We start from the raw sequence: 16,690 nt of genomic DNA, 5'->3' as shown, positions 1-16,690 counted from the left end.
GAAATTTCAAGTAGCTGTGGGTGACTTATTGTCAAATGACCCACAGAGACTGCTCATGCCAATTTTCATACTTGTATCACCAAATGAACCATTATATAACTTAAATGCTCCACTAAAGTGTCGGCCATCTTGAAAAATGGCCGCCATCTTGAAATTTCAAGTAGCTGTGGGTGGCTTATTGTCAAGTGACCCACAGAGACTGCTCATGCCAATTTTCATGCTTGTATCACCAAATAAACCATCATATCACTTAACTGCCCACTAAGGTATCGGCCATCTTGAAAAATGGCCGCCATCTTGAAATTACAAATGGCTCAGACAATATTCTTGTCAAGTGACCCATGGAGACTGCTCATGCCAATTTTCATGCTTTTATCATCAACTGAAAGATTCTGCCAGAAAAAAGCATTTAGCCGCTCCACTAACTCAGACGCTCTGTGCAGCGACAGCGTGCCTCTCCAGGCACAGCCCTTTGTTTGTCACACCAGCGGCAGCCAGGTAAATGTTTGGTGTTGGCTAGTGTAACGTTGAATCACTCTTATTCAAAGAACATTTCAGTAAAGCTCTTATCATTTACAGTTGCAAACGTAATGCAGCCGCTGGGGTTTGGGGTTTAAATGCCCGAAGTTTATGACGCTCCTTTCAGCTCTACCCCGGTTTGCGGAGCAAGGTTAGGATGATTTGTTTGTTTGTTTATTTGGTATCCAATTGTTGTATTTGTTTATTTCATTTGAGTATGGTTCTTTTGGTTTTGGTTTTGTTGTCCTGGTCTTGTTATTTTGGGTAAAAGTAAACTAAATGAACAATGAAGAATCACTATTTAAATGAATTATGAATCTTATTATTGAATTGAAATGAAAGTTATTGAAATGCATGGATTTTATTGGTGTGAGACTGAAAAGATATGAATTGTAATATTTATTTTTGTATGTTTACAGTTTTCACGGTGTTCAGCATTCTAATAAATGACACCAGTTGAGACCAATCCTGCCTGATCATTCAACATAACCGGGGGCAGCAGCTACAGTGAAAACTTGTCGCAGAAGAGACTCAACGGCGACATCATCCATTCTACAGCCACCTCTTCAAAGCAGCCATTGCCCAAGTTAACACAACACAACACAACACTCATACCTCACGGTAACATTCCACTTTGAAAGGACAATTGTTGGGTATCCTATTTTCTGGACTCAAGGCTTCTTAAAGGACAATAAAAAAAAAAAAAAAAAAAAAAAAAAAAAACTATATATATTAAAACAAAAGAACAAAAAAAGGGTGAAAAACAAACGTTCGGACTAAGCAATTCAAAGGTTCTATGTGAAGGTATTCAATTAAGGTTCTGTTTTAAAGGTTCTATGGTATTGAAGCTGATGAATGAATTGAAGGGGACCTTTGAGTAATGACATTTATTGGTTGGTTTGTTCTGACATACTTTGTTTGAGTGTTTAAAGCGTTGTGGTCTGTCTTATAAATTCCCGTTGTTTATGGTTCTGAAACTAATTGTGGAAATGTAAACAAAATGTCTAACAACGGAGAGCCAACGGTCAACACACAGGTCCTTACTCAAACCGAAGGGACAGCTGACAACACTCAAGATCCTACTGAACATGGAGTGACCACTGTACAACAGGTCAGATCAAACACACGTGTAAAAACCCTAACAGAGAAGGGCCAGCAGATGCAGGAAGAGACACTGAGGAAATTGGAAAAGGCATTTACAAAGGCTTACACCTCATGGACTCACTCGGCCAGAGGAATCCGTACAGCTTTGAAAACATTTTGTTCATCGGAGGACCTTCATGAAATAAAACGTATCATTCAAACCAAGCACAACGCAATAAGTGAAATTTACGAATCTCTTCAACAATACTGCTCTCCAATTCCGGATATTGTCAAGAAACTGGACTCTTGCATCACCATCACCACCGAAATATGTGACATGGCAAACAAACACCTGGAAACCATTAATAAACCATTCAATGAGCAGCTTGCTAAAGCAAGGGTCAGGATAGCCTTAAACAAGGGCGACTATGGCTCTATTTTCGGACACACTGTAACAGAAACTGAAATTTCAACACCAGATGAAGCAGAAAGCCGCAATCCATCACGTGGAACTCATACATTGCAACCAGAAACACCATCCATAGCCACATCTATTATCAGTGATCATTCCAATTCTTCCTCCAGAGCCTCCAGTAAGCGTGCTGACGCTCAAGCGGATCTGGCTGCAAAACAAGAGAAAGAAAGATGCCTACAGGAAATTCAAATTCATAAAGCAAAACTACAAGAAGCAAAAACAAAAATAAAGCAGCTCAAAGTCCAGAAGGACGTCAGAGTAGCAGCAGCACGGGTCCAGGCCTATAACAACTTTGACAGTGATTTTGAGCCCTGCTACAATCCAACCAACAACCAACCACTTTCTACTACTCCGACTGTTACATCTCCAAAGCCAATTACATCCCAGCCTGCACGAACAGCCAGCAAACAACCAGTCACTCTGGATACAGAGGATCTAACCAGATCACTCATAAACTCTCTAAGTATTAACCGTCTCCCGGCTCCTGAACCAACCATCTTTTCAGGACAGCCATTGGAATTTGTGGACTGGCAAATGTCCTTTATGGCACTCATCGATAGACAGCCACTATCTGCAACTGAAAAAATGTTTTATCTCAAACGCTATTTAGCTGGAGAAGCCCTCAGATCAGTGGAAGGGTTCTTCTATAGAAATTCAGAGGAGGCATACAATGGAGCCTGGAGGGTATTACGCGAGAGATACGGAAACCCGTTCATTGTACAGAAAGCTTTCAGAGACAAGCTAATGAAATGGCCTAATATTGGTGCAGAGGAACCATTTGCATTACGGGACTTTGCTGACTTTTTGCAGAGCTGTGTGGAAGCAATGCCTTACGTCAAAGGATTATCAATTTTAAATGATTGCGAGGAGAATCATAAGATCCTCAAGAAGCTACCGGACTGGATCGTCCGTAGATGGAGCAGAGTGGTGGCAAAGGAGATGGATGCATCCGGTGATTACCCCAGCTTCACACATTTTACGAAGTTCCTTCAAACGGAAGCTGGTATAGCTTGCAATCCTATCGCATCTCCCTTCTTGGTGAAGAGCAGACCAATAGATGACAGAACATCTAAAAGAACTAGAGCCTTTAACACCAGCACTCAGAAGGATCCACACCCACAACCTGTATTCACCTGCCCCATTTGCACCAAGGAAGCCCATGGTATTGCTACCTGCCCCACTTTTGCAAATAAATCTTTGGAAGAAAAGAAAGCTTACATCTTTGAAAATAACCTGTGCTTCGGATGCTTAAGAAAGGGTCACGTAAGCAAAGAATGCAAGAGACGCCATACCTGCAGCGTGTGTGAACGACCTCATCCAACTTGTCTACACATCGACAGAGATAGGAGACCGGTGGGAGAAACGGTGAAGGAGTCTACTTCCTCGGATAACCATGCAGGTGGAGAGATCCATACCGCCACGGCGCATACAGTATTCCAACGGGCTTCTGCCACTTCAAGCATTGTTCCGGTCCTACTTTCATCTACGGAGGAGCCACAGAGGGAGGTTTTAACCTACGCCCTACTTGACTCACAGAGTGACTCCACATTTGTTTTAGAAGATCTCCTTGGAGAGCTGAAAGTGGACACGCAGCCTGTGCGTCTGAAACTCAGCACCATGACGGCCATTGACTCTGTTACAGCCAGCATGAATGTCCGAGGACTGCAGGTTAGAGGTCTGCGCTCTGAGAAACTGATCCAGCTAAATCATGCCTACACACGCAATTTCATTCCGGTGGACAAGTCTTCTATCCCCACCAAAAATACGGCTCTGCAATGGCCCCATCTGAAACATCTAGCAAACCAACTGCCTCCTTTGCAGGACTGCGCGGTAGGATTACTAATTGGAACCAACTGCCCTGCAGCACTAGCACCCATTGAGGTAATTACTGGAGATGATAACGACCCCTTCGCTCAACGAACCGTCTTGGGTTGGAGTATAGTGGGCTCCTCAAATCCACGTCTGGATCGGCCAGGGAACCACAGTTATGTTCATCGAATTACAGTAAAGGAAATACCAACTCCATCACCCACTGATGTGCCGACAATCTTCGAGTCAGATTTTAATGAAAGGAGGTTAGAAAATAAGGATAAATATGTATCCCAAGACGATGTTCACTTTGTGCAACTCCTCAGTGACCATATCCGACAGAAGAAGGATTTACACTACGAGATGCCTCTCCCCTTCAAAACGAGCAATCCACCGGCCCTACCCAACAACAAAAGGTTGAAAAAATTGAAGGCCAACAAAGACTATCAAGACCAGTATACGGCTTTCATGGAAGATATGCTGTTGAAGGGTAATGCGGAGTTGGCCCCCCAAATACCTGAGGGACAGACGGCATGGTACATACCACACCATGGTGTGTACCACCAAAGGAAACCAGGAACACTGAGGGTTGTGTTCGATTGTTCAGCCAAATATCGGGGCATCTCTTTGAATGATGAACTATTGACTGGCCCTGACCTGATCAACTCATTGGTGGGAGTGTTCTGTTGCTTAAGAAAAGAAGCCTTAGCTGTGATCTGTGACATTGAGAAAATGTTCCATCAATTCTCTGTCCATCCTGACTTGCGCAACTACTTGCGATTTCTCTGGTGGGAGGCCGGAGATCTGGAAATTGATGCTGTGAGACTAGAGACTTTCCTGGCAGAAAGGGAATGCGAGTTTGTCTTCAATGCACCCTCAGCAAGCCACGCTGTAGGCGTATGGGATCGCCAGATTAGAACTGTTCGAAATGTACTTGATGCTGTACTCTCTCCGTACCCTGGTCGACTCGATGATTCTCCTCTCAGAACGCAGTTCTATGAAGTCATGGCTATTGTGAATAGCCGCCCTTTGACTGTAGACGGAGCAAACGACCCGCTGTCATTAGAACCCTTGCCACCAAACCATCTCATTTTGATGAAGTCCAAGGTTGCCCTTCCACCTCCTGGGGAGTTTGCGAAAGAAGACGTGTATGCAACAAAAAGGTGGCGGCGAGTTCAATACCTGGTCGAGCAGTTTTGGAGCCGTTGGAAAAGGGAGTATCTCTCCAACATCTCCACAAGGCAAAAGTGGCATACTCCCAGACGCAACCTTAAAGCGAACAACGTGGTCATTGTCAAAGAAGACGTCCTGCATCGAAACCAATGGCATATTGGACGAGTCGTGGATACTACAACAGACGAAGATGGTTTGATACGTCGCGTCAAGGTGTTGATGGGAAGACAAGACTTAACCTCTAAACCCTCGGCCAATTCAGAAATTGGTTCTCCTCTTAGAGAGTGAATGACTACATAATTTCAAACTCTCATTGATCTTATTGAGATATTGTGAATCATGTGTCATGATTGGTGGGAGTGTAAGTGCCTGCGACACTTGTTTTAAACTTCATGTATTTTATTTTGAAGTTATCCTGTCGTTCACGTTGTTTGATTTTGGTTCACTTTACTTTTCCTCTTATTTTGAAATGACTCGCTGCCGCACCGGAACTCATATAGCTGTGCACGCCCCCTTTGACACTCTTTCATTGACACTCTGAGTAAGACGGCTACACTCAGACGCTCTGTGCAGCGACAGCGTGCCTCTCCAGGCACAGCCCTTTGTTTGTCACACCAGCGGCAGCCAGGTAAATGTTTGGTGTTGGCTAGTGTAACGTTGAATCACTCTTATTCAAAGAACATTTCAGTAAAGCTCTTATCATTTACAGTTGCAAACGTAATGCAGCCGCTGGGGTTTGGGGTTTAAATGCCCGAAGTTTATGACGCTCCTTTCAGCTCTACCCCGGTTTGCGGAGCAAGGTTAGGATGATTTGTTTGTTTGTTTATTTGGTATCCAATTGTTGTATTTGTTTATTTCATTTGAGTATGGTTCTTTTGGTTTTGGTTTTGTTGTCCTGGTCTTGTTATTTTGGGTAAAAGTAAACTAAATGAACAATGAAGAATCACTATTTAAATGAATTATGAATCTTATTATTGAATTGAAATGAAAGTTATTGAAATGCATGGATTTTATTGGTGTGAGACTGAAAAGATATGAATTGTAATATTTATTTTTGTATGTTTACAGTTTTCACGGTGTTCAGCATTCTAATAAATGACACCAGTTGAGACCAATCCTGCCTGATCATTCAACATAACCGGGGGCAGCAGCTACAGTGACATTCTGCTCATCCAATTTGATCAGCTATTAAACAAATTCAATTCAAACTCATATGCCCTTTGATCTTACCTTTGAGATTCTTCTTAAGCACATTGTTCTCTTGTATCATCATTTGCAGATTTGTATAATCAGTTTAACAAAAAGGCCTTCTTGAACATTTTTTTATAACAACTTAAATAACAAATCATGGCATGTAAAATTATTACTGAGGGACTAATAGACCAATTATTTGTTTACTAACATTGAGCCTGGACGCACAGGTGATTGTTTCACGCAATCAATTCCCAACCTGTTTCGGGGTGCACTGGTTTCAGCACACCCCAACCCCCTCTTGTGTGTGTTGGCTAGTGAGACGCGTCCTAACGAGACCTGATATAATGGGTTTCGTTGCACGCAGCCAGTATGACGTCGTCTGTTAAGGGGTCTATGGCTGTTTTATACTGGTAAGACAAATGTCCAACAGCGTAGATTGGCGAAAATGATCGATTCCCAGGTCCGTGAAGATCAGTAGTAGTCTCAAACTTGTCTTACAAATATAAACTAAAAGTTAAAAAGGAGTGGTGAATCACTGATTAATGTAATAAGTTGCTTTACGAACAATAACATTAAAGGAGCATTTCACCCATTCAACCTTATCTTCATGTATATGTATTTGCATATAGTATACATAAGAAGTCTGTGGAAAACAATAACATACTAATTACTGCTCTCCTTGTAATATCTCTTAATTTAAAATGTGTCTGCTGTCTCCGACCAGTGATATTTGAGATAATTTTGCTCCTCTATCAGCTGTTTAAGAGTCTAAATGTTTAATATTTTGATGAAGAATAAACACGTTTTTTTTTTTTTCATTTTTAATTTTTGTTTTTTATCAAATGTAATTTTTTTAATGTGCAAATAAACTAAACTAAACTAAACTAAAGAATAAATACGTTCTGCTGGTTTAATTTCTTAAAACAAAATATTTAACTAATTGAATCAACTCAACTTCATTATGTCCTTTGCTCTTACCTGTGAGATTATTTTGTAGGGCTTCTATGGTTTGTTTATCTGTATGTTTAACAAAGACATCCGTCATGAAGTTCAAACATTTGTCAGATATTTAATTTGTCATAACATTTCATTCAAACTCATATCTGATCTTACCTTTGGTTTGCATATCTGAAAGATAAAAAAAAAAACATTCAACAGATGTTAATATTCTTTTAACAAAACCCATTAAAACCGGGAAAGAGTCTGTGTCATTTCAGATTTGAGTGTTGGCTATTCAAAAATACCAGATATATAAGCTCACAGTGTGTCTCTTCGTGCCACTACATCTGCTATTTTTGAACATTTTTGAAAGATCTTGAAAATGTGAGAACTACTGATTAGAAGGCATTTGTAGAATCAGCCTCAGGTCTTAATGGGTTAATAGGAAGTACAATGTGACTGGTGTATCAGACCAGCGATATTTGAGATCATTGTGCTCCTCTATCAGCTTTTTAGAGGGTTTCTTCAGTGTCTAAATGTTTAATATTTTGATGAAGAATAAATGATTTAACAGGAAAGCTAAAAGTTCTATGCCATGTGTAATTCTGTTGTAAAGTGGTGATATTCTTGAGTTCATTTTGTTCCTCTATCACCTTTTTGGAGTTTTTCTTTCGTTTCTGATGTTGTGAAGAATGAAGACATTCTGCTCATCTAATTTGATCAGCTATTTAACAAATTCAATTCAAACTCATACTCCTTCTGATCTTACCTGTGAGATTCTTCTGAAGCACATTGTTCTCATTTATCATCATGTGTAGCTTTTCTTTGGTTTGCAGTTGCACATCTGTATAATCTGTTTAACAAAAAGGCCTTCTTGAAGATCCAAATATAGTACATAACAATTTAAACAACAAATCATGGTGTGTTACTTGTAAATAATATCAATGTTCCAAAATTATTACTGAGGGACTAATGGCTGTTTTATACTGGTAAGGGCACGGTCACACCGCACTTTTATTTTACCTCTTGGGTGGAATCTGCCAATGCTTTGTCAATGCAAATGCATGGATTCGGTCAAAACATCGCAAGACCATGAATCCACACATTTGCAATGACAAAGCATTAGCAGATTCTGCCCCAGAGGGAAAATAAAAGTGCGGTGTGACCGTGCCTTAACAGTGGTAAGACAAATGTCCAACAGCGTTGATTGACACAAATGATGGATTCTGAGGTGGGAATGTGACACAGAGAGGTCTTTGAAGATTCTCAAACTTGTCTTACAAATATAAACTAAAAGTTAAAAAGGAGTGGTGAATCACAGATTAATATTAAATTGCTTTATGTACAATAACATTAAAGGAGCATTTCGCCCATTCAAACTTATCTTCATGTATGTGTATTTGCATATAGTATACACAAGAAGTCAGTGGAAAACAATGACATACTAATTACTGCTCTCCTTGTATTACATTATCTCCTAATTTAAAAGGAAAGTATAATGTGTCTGCTGTCTCCAACCAGTGATGTTTGAGATAATTTTAAGTGTCTAAATGTTTAATATTTTGATATTTTGACTTAAGATAAATTATTTAACATTTAAATTAAATCAGCTTCATTATGCCCTTTGCTCTTACCTGTGAGATTCTGTCGTAGGGCTTCTATGGTTTGTTTATCTGTATGTGTTTAACAAAGAAAATCCTTCATGAAGTTCAAACATTTGTCAGATATTTAATTTGTCATAACATTTAATTCAAACTCATATCTGATCTTACCTAAAATATATTCATCAGATGTGTTAATATTCTCTTAACAATACCCATTAAAACCAGGAGAGCTTCTGTGTCATTTCAAAAGTTTGCTTTTCAAAAATAGCAGATATACAAGCTCAGGGCACGTAACTTTGTGCCGCGCTGCGAGCTTGTACATCTGCTATTTTTGAACATTTTTGAAAGATCTTGAAGGTTTGAGAACAACTGATTTAGCCCTTTGCTCTTACCTGTGAGATTCTTTTGTAGGTCCTTGTTTTGTATATCTGTGTTTGAAAAAAAACATATGTCAAACATATCTGCATCACAGCAACCTGAGGCAACCTTTGAGCCTCCCTTTGACCCCTCTGGCTGGGATGCAGAATTATCTTTTGAACATATAGAATGTGATGAAATAGTGAGATTAGGGCATTCATTTTAGTAGTTTGAGTAGTTGTTGTTTTCTGCATTGTTATACAGATTATTTCCAACTGAAAAAAGTATCCAGAATCTGTTATGTTTACTTTGTCATTGTCGTATGACAATGTATAGCTATATAGGGCACTGGCAGCACTACATGGTTCATTGTGTTGAGTAGGCCTACCGTTCTTTCCTGTGTTTCTTCTAACCACATTACAGTTTCTGTCCTTACTGGACACCATGAATAGACCATAAAATTAGACTTTCTGACTTTTAATGTCTCTTAAAGACTTCCTTTTATGTACTTCCTTGTCCAGACATTTGCTGAAGATGTCAGCATTTCATTGGAAATCCACATTTTGGAAACATTTAAAAATATACCGTTTTTCAATGTATTCGCTAATACGTAACCTCAGCAATATTTCAAGACATATCTTTAATATAACTATCCTCACTATTAACTATTAATATTTCAGGTCAATTTGCACATAGTTAAAACAGGGTTTTATAAAAAAGGAATTATCTTAGAGTAAGGGTTTCTTTTTGGCCCATAGCAGTATAAGAATACACACATGTGGCTGTGACCAATAGCAGTATAAGAATACACACATGTCAAGTGTCTGTCACCTATAGCAGTATAAGAATACACAAGTGTCTGTCACCTATAGCAGTATCAGTATAGAATACACACATGTGGCTGTCACCTGTAGCAGTATCAGTATAGAATACACACATGTGGCTGTCACCTACCAGTGGGATCTTGGGAAGGATTGTTGCCCTGAGCTCTGGAAAATCTGACTTCAGAATATGTGCTGTCATTTGATGTTGAAGCTGACACAGAAACAAAAACTATTAATGAATGTTGCTTTCTTTTAATATCATCAGATTAACTTACATTTCCTTTTCCATCTCCCTATCCACCCATTTATTATGAAATATTGACATTTGATTAAAGCTTTGTCATCTTTGGTGAGACAAGAGGATCATACTGTATTATGCATTTGAATACAAACCTATTTGTTAGGCTTTGACAGCTTGCATTCATCAAACAATGTTCATGTTCACTCAAACTTTACTCATATTTCAACCTCTCTTCACATTTACCACCTTTATATCGTTACTTGGATGTATTATTATTATGTCTCAATTGACATTTAACATACAATTAAAAGCTAACCATATTGCTTTCAACACTGTTTCTTTCTTCGTTCAACACTTATCAATAGATGTGTCCGTTCATCCTTTGTTATTTACTCATTTATATTTATCTAGATCCAATAAAAATCAACCCCAATGAAACAGGGCACACTCAGATGAATCCATCAATCAATAAATACATTTTGAAACTCACCATCAGCTTGTGCATTAATCCCTTTGCGGTTCTTGAATTTAACATCAGCGTAAAGCACTTCAGACATAGTGGAGGAGTTGTGTGAACATCACAACTGTTGAGCCGACTCTGATGAGTATAGCACATACACTCTCCTTAAATAGACATTAAAAAGTGTGTGCAATGCAATATCATTGTTCCCCAAAACACGTCCCCTTCTCATTTTTTTTTTATCACTTTTTTTCAGACAAGTAACAAGTTCATATTCTGTACTTTATATATTAAGACTTCCAACCACGATAATTTAGCAGTCTAAAATGTGTTGGCCAGTTTTCATTTAAGGTATTCCCTTCTGCATAATTAGCCTGTACCACATGCCTTAGTCTTTGAATAGACAAAGAATGTGGCAAGATATTGGATATTATTGTTTACTTCATAAGGATTCTATCTATATCGGCTGTAATGACATTGGTTCTCTATAGCATAACAACTGATAAAACGATTAAAAGAATGTTTAGATTAAGGGTATACGATTAATATATGATTAATCATAGCGGTACCGGCAATATCGGCCATAAAGATTCAATATCATGTCGACCCGATACCAAAATAATGTAGCTGCTTTAGCCGATATATTTTATATTATTTATATTTGACTGTGATGCTGAAAAGGACTTTGTGATGATAAAGGCTGCATATTCAATCAGTGTTTTATGGGGAAGCTTTTGAAAACTGTTTAGCAAAAATAGTACATTTAAGTACTGTAGGTAATATAAGAATGTACAGTTTTTTAGTCTGCATCTGTACGAAGAATCACAGTTGCTGTATTACAGGTATCCTACTGGAAACTTGTATCGCAATATCGGTATCTGTCTGTATCGTAGCGGTCGATTTGACCATGCAATTAGTCAGTAATGGAATATCGGCCAAAATGTCAATATAGTGCATCCCTTGTTTGGATACTGATGTCTATCTCAGAACAGAACATTTTGGTGCCTTGTAGGAATACAAGAACACTCTCCCCAAAACACACTAGCCCCAGTAAAATTCAGCGACCTCAGAAAGGTCGGACCCACCTAGATCTGGCCATCAAAGACCACTCGCCCCAGTCAAATTAAGCGACCTCGGAATAGTCGGACCCACAAATCTGGCGACTTCAGAACGGTCGGACTCACAAGTCCGGCGACCTCGGAATGGTCGGACCCACCAGGCCACCAGAACCTACTCAGCCACATTTGACGTCTCGGGGGTACCGAGACTAGGGGTGGGGTTTGATGATATACGATTCTGTCCCTATCGGGATGTAACTTGAACGGCGCTTAGTCGGCTGAAGCAGACTTCGCCACGTTCGCCTGAGCTCGCTCGGTGGTGCCTCTCATGGCTGCTTCAGACAGTGCATGCGCCTCTGTTGTAACTGTTTTTTGCTTAACTACTTCCTGGTAGCACTTTAAACGAACATCCTATTAACAAATATTAATTAACAATTAATAAAAAACGTATAAGATACTTATAATACCCAGACAAATTATCAAAGACAACATGCTTCTCGATTTTACAATTAATTGAAAAAGTAATCGATAGAATAATGGCTAAGAAAATAATCAATAGTTGCAGCCCTACTTCTACTGTAGGCAGGGACAATAAACCATTTCTGGAAACACTCTGTGGTTCATTGTGTTGAATATTGTATTTATCCAACCACACTGGAGGTTTTGGTGTAATAATTATTACACCAATAATTATTACATAATCGCCTAATCGGATAGATTTTCAAATATTTTCAAAAATAGTGGAAATAGCAGATCTACAAGCATGTCAGCTTATAGATCGGCTATTTCCACAAAAAAAATTTTAAGTATAAAGTTATTAAATATGTCAGTCATTTCTTTGTAAATTATGGTTATTTGTCATATCTGCCCTGTGCAACTTCAAAGCCAAACAGAAATGTAATTTTTATTCATACATTCCAGCGTTCAACGACAAAAACACAATTAAATCGTTAATCGCAAATTATTTGTGTAACAATTAATAGTCTAGTAAAATGTCATAATCGTGACAGCCCTACAATACACTCAAGTGAAATATGCAGGCTGCCAACAGGTGTTAAACTGTCATCAACAGACACAATGGACAAGGGACACAACAGGCCATCAAATCTGAATTTCTATGACTTTATGCTTTTAGGCGTCTTTCACAGCCACCTTCTTTCTGGGAACTTCCTCTTTTTTTTTTTACTTCTTGTTTCACACATTTGCTGTCACCTCTCAGCACATTTGAAGTCACTACATACATAAAATAGCAAATACATCAGCTCATCATCACGCCCAAACCACATTACTGTGTCTGTTGAGTGTACTGTATGTACACTTTGCAAAAATGGATTGTTCCTCAAAACAAGTTCCTTTATTTGTTAGCTTTCTTTCTCGATTATAAGCATTCATTAAAGGACAAAATGTTATGCTCCATACTGGGCGGTAGCTGTTTGACTTTAAATAATTGAATTTAAAGTGACACTATCACAATTGTGAACTACTACCACAATCTCTATATATTTATTGCAAGGCTAATGTTCCATATCCAGTCATAAAACTGAGCTGTCTTCTGTGTGTCTCTTAAAGGCCATCAAAGTTGTGCTGAAAGGTTAATCCAGTGATGTCAGTGGGGTAAAATCTATGAATGTGTAAAACTGCAACCCATACTTCATGTTTTTTAGCCACTGCCTTTGGTGGCCATGACATTGTCCTTATGTTTTGTGTTTATGGCAAAGTAGTGACCTTGAATTCAGGAAATATGAATCGGGTTGATGTAATGGCAGCCATAGACTGTATGAGCATGTCAGGCTGATACTTGCTTGAAAAATGTATCAAGGAAATTGTAGGAACACCCAGAAAGGATAAAACACATTTTCTGTCAACTGATTGATTGATTGAATACTTTATTAACACATTTGTTAACAGTACAGGTAGTAGACTACAGCCAAAGGTTATGCTTAAGGATGACACAAAAAGCCCAGGGGCTTGTTTCCATTGTGGTCCATTGTCCTCAATTCATCAGTAATACATAATTTATGATCCATTCAATATCTGTAAAAAAAACAAAACAAGCAAAACTCAGCAGCATCAAAAGGCATATTTACAGAGAAAGGAGGGGTGGGGGGTTGGGGGCAGAGGACGCTATTACCAAGGTGTTCAAAGGTGTTGAATGAATCCCAATTATATTTTAAGGTCAGCCATTCTTTTATGGTAGGTTAGTTTTGAGTTTGGGTAGGGAGTCAAGATACAATATGGATTGTATCGTAAATATTGTGTCTTTATAGTCTATGTATGACAACCATCAGCACATCAAAGATGATAGTGTCCTTTAAGGTACAAATGGAAAGTATTGGTTTCTTATTGACTCCGTACAAAGTACTTCTGTCATTTACTTTTTCAAGACAGATAAAAGACAGAAAAGAACAATATGAATAGAAAACAATATATATATATATATATATATATATATATATATATATATATATATATATATATATATATATATATACAGAAAACCCCAAATTATAAATTTAGGCAAGGTTTCAGCCTGATCCCTACCATTGACTTCCATATTTACATAATGTGCAAATAACATGCATAAGAAATCATTTGTTTTCTTGAGATAAAAAAAAAAATCTTAATAAGTTCACTAACATGACAATAAATGAATGATAATAATTGTGAAGGAGAGGTTGAAAAGTGGGTGAAATTCGTTTTTTTACATCATTCCCAACGCAACGTTAATTTCCATAGAAAGAAGAGGGTGGGAAGGAGATCAGACAAGAGAACAGCAGAAAGGCCAAACAAGTTATCTACATATTTACAAGAGTACCTGAGATAAGAAACAAGCTAAGGTGCCTGAGCATAGCAGCAATAAGGTGCTTAGAGAAAAAAAAGAGCACAATAAAAAAAGACAAGAGTCAGTGCGTTATACATGGGATTAAGGTGCAAAAGGTCAGTGCGTATCCCTGAAGGTGGACTGACCCTGGTATAATCCGCAAGTAGCTCCATGAGGGAGAGCAGCAAAAAAAAGAAAAGTCATACCTGGTGTAGTCCACAGTATATACTGACTGTTGATGTCAATTTACCTATCAGATAAACGGGGTATCCTATGAAATTATTCTAGTCACTAATGATAAACAGAAATGAAGATATTTGTGACATTTACAGTGCATCAAATGCTTTAATTTAGCCTCTATGAAATAGGACAGAGGATATTCTATCCATTAACCACCTACGTGTGTGTTAAATGTTGTGTCTGTTTAATTATTATGCAATGGTGATGATACAGTATATCCAATGTGTTAAAAAGTTTATATAAGTAAAATAAAATAAACTGTGCATTAGACGCATGTTCTCTCAACCCTGCCAGTGTCTGCTTGTTTCTCACAGATGTATTGCTGTTGTTTGTCACAGAATGCGTCAAACCAAGGAGATTCTGTACCATACTTCTCCCCCATTCTTACACAGTCTTCACCATTAGAATATGTTCCAGTATTTGTGTTTCCTTTCCAGTCATCAGGTTCTCCGGCATTCCAGAATCTATGAGAGATTTGTATATGATTACATAATATCTGATCAAGCGAGCACATTTAATTTATGAGATGAGAGCAAAGTACATTAAACGTGTGGAAAAACAGTCAAACCTTTCAGTCAGTGGGGAGCCATCTACCCAAACCCATTGGCCCTCTTCCTTTGCATCGGTCAGTCCAATCCAGAACTTGTCTTTCGCTACAGCCATTTTTTGCATCAGTTTTCCTTGTAAGAATCTCTGAATATAAAATTGTGAGGAAAATTTGAATGCTGTAAATGAATTATTTATTGGAATACGGTACCATTACTACTGCTAAAACACATCTAAAAGAATGAGGATGTGACCTGTGGGACAACAGTATAATGTACAGCTCTAAATCATTGATGCCATCTTACTTGTTCGGCTTTGCTGTCTATTTTAACCAGGTCCGCTCCTTCAATTGTGCAGGCATTTCTGCTCTCATCCCAAGTGTGTTTGTCAGAGGAGAACCAGTAACACTTTCCTCCATCAGACTCCCAGCCTGTTGCACATGGTTTGTTACATGTTGGTCCTTTAAAGAGATTTATGGGTAAAAGTTGAAAACTTAAAGAAATACTTCTGAACCTGAAATTGTATTATCATTTCCTTGGGGTTTTCCAGTGTATGTTTTTACTATAAACAGAAAACTGCACATTATTGACGCAGAATGAACTGCTGTTTACTTGTCTCTCATATACCTCACACAAACTGTCTGAGTAATCATTTAGTTAGTAGACCCTGGAATGTTACTGGTGTTTGAACAAGCAATCACTTCACTTCACATTATGTTATTTCATGTCATCGTTTAAATTGAGAGCATCAATTTATCAATTACATACATGTGTATGAGAATGCATTATTTACCCTTTGGTGTTTGAATTTGCTCTGGGCAAGAAACCTGTTTTGCTTGGCAGGACCTCAGTTCCTTAATACTGTCTGTTAAAACAAGCAAAACAAAAATCTTTAGCCAACATTGTCTGTCGCTACTCTCATATCGTTTAGCTGAAAGGTAATGTTGATAGCATTGTTCATGAATATTATGTTTTGCATTCTTTCTTGTTACTTTTAGTTTTAATGTAAAAAAAATATATACCATTTACTGTTCTCCTTGTAATATATTTATATCTCCTAATTTAATGGAGGTAGAGATAGTGAGATCTTTGCTCTTCTTACCTGTGAGATTCTTTTGTATGGCTTCTTGGGTTTGTTTATCTGTATGTGTTTAACAAAAAAAATCCTTCTTGAAGTGCAAACATTTGTCAGAATTTGTCTTAACATTTAATTCAAACTCATATCTGATCTTACCTTTGGTTTGCATATCTGAGAGACAAAAAAAAACATTAATCAGATGTGTTAATATTCTCTTAACAATACCCATTAAAACCGGGAAAGCATTGTCATTTAGGATTTTAGCGTTGT

General features: G+C 38.1%; 1 protein-coding gene and 1 long non-coding RNA gene across 7 annotated transcripts in view; both read right to left on the bottom strand.

The window, feature by feature from the left end:
- LOC311061092 (uncharacterized protein) overlaps positions 1-16,690 on the bottom strand; it is a 44,966-nt gene that overhangs the window by 26,077 nt on the left and 2,199 nt on the right. For 4 of the 6 annotated variants that reach the window (XM_084079612.1, XM_084079614.1, XM_084079610.1 and 1 more), the window contains exons 4-8: positions 9,189-9,224; positions 8,827-8,865; positions 7,962-8,045; positions 7,367-7,381; positions 7,232-7,270 (exon numbers count right to left, since the gene is read on the bottom strand). In XM_084079612.1, coding sequence (XP_083935738.1) covers positions 7,232-7,270; positions 7,367-7,381; positions 7,962-8,045; positions 8,827-8,865; positions 9,189-9,224 — 213 coding nt within the window. Of the gene's footprint in view, positions 1-7,231; positions 7,271-7,366; positions 7,382-7,946; positions 8,046-8,826; positions 8,866-9,188; positions 9,225-10,107; positions 10,189-10,708; positions 10,812-16,690 lie in introns of those variants that run through there. The other 2 variants (XM_084079615.1, XM_084079611.1) reach the window with 2 other exon arrangements.
- LOC311061095 lies at positions 15,650-16,564 on the bottom strand. Its single transcript, XR_014602359.1, has 3 exons — positions 16,445-16,564; positions 16,136-16,207; positions 15,650-15,803 (listed from the first exon to the last, which is right to left on the bottom strand). It is a non-coding gene; the product is annotated as an uncharacterized lncRNA (long non-coding RNA).

This window comes from Gymnoscopelus microlampas (genome assembly GCF_963454915.1).
Source record: "Gymnoscopelus microlampas genome assembly, chromosome: 15".
In the NCBI taxonomy this organism is placed as follows: domain Eukaryota; kingdom Metazoa; phylum Chordata; class Actinopteri; order Myctophiformes; family Myctophidae; genus Gymnoscopelus; species Gymnoscopelus microlampas.
Note: the sequence above shows the minus strand (reverse complement) of the source record. Positions and strands in the feature narration are given on the sequence as shown.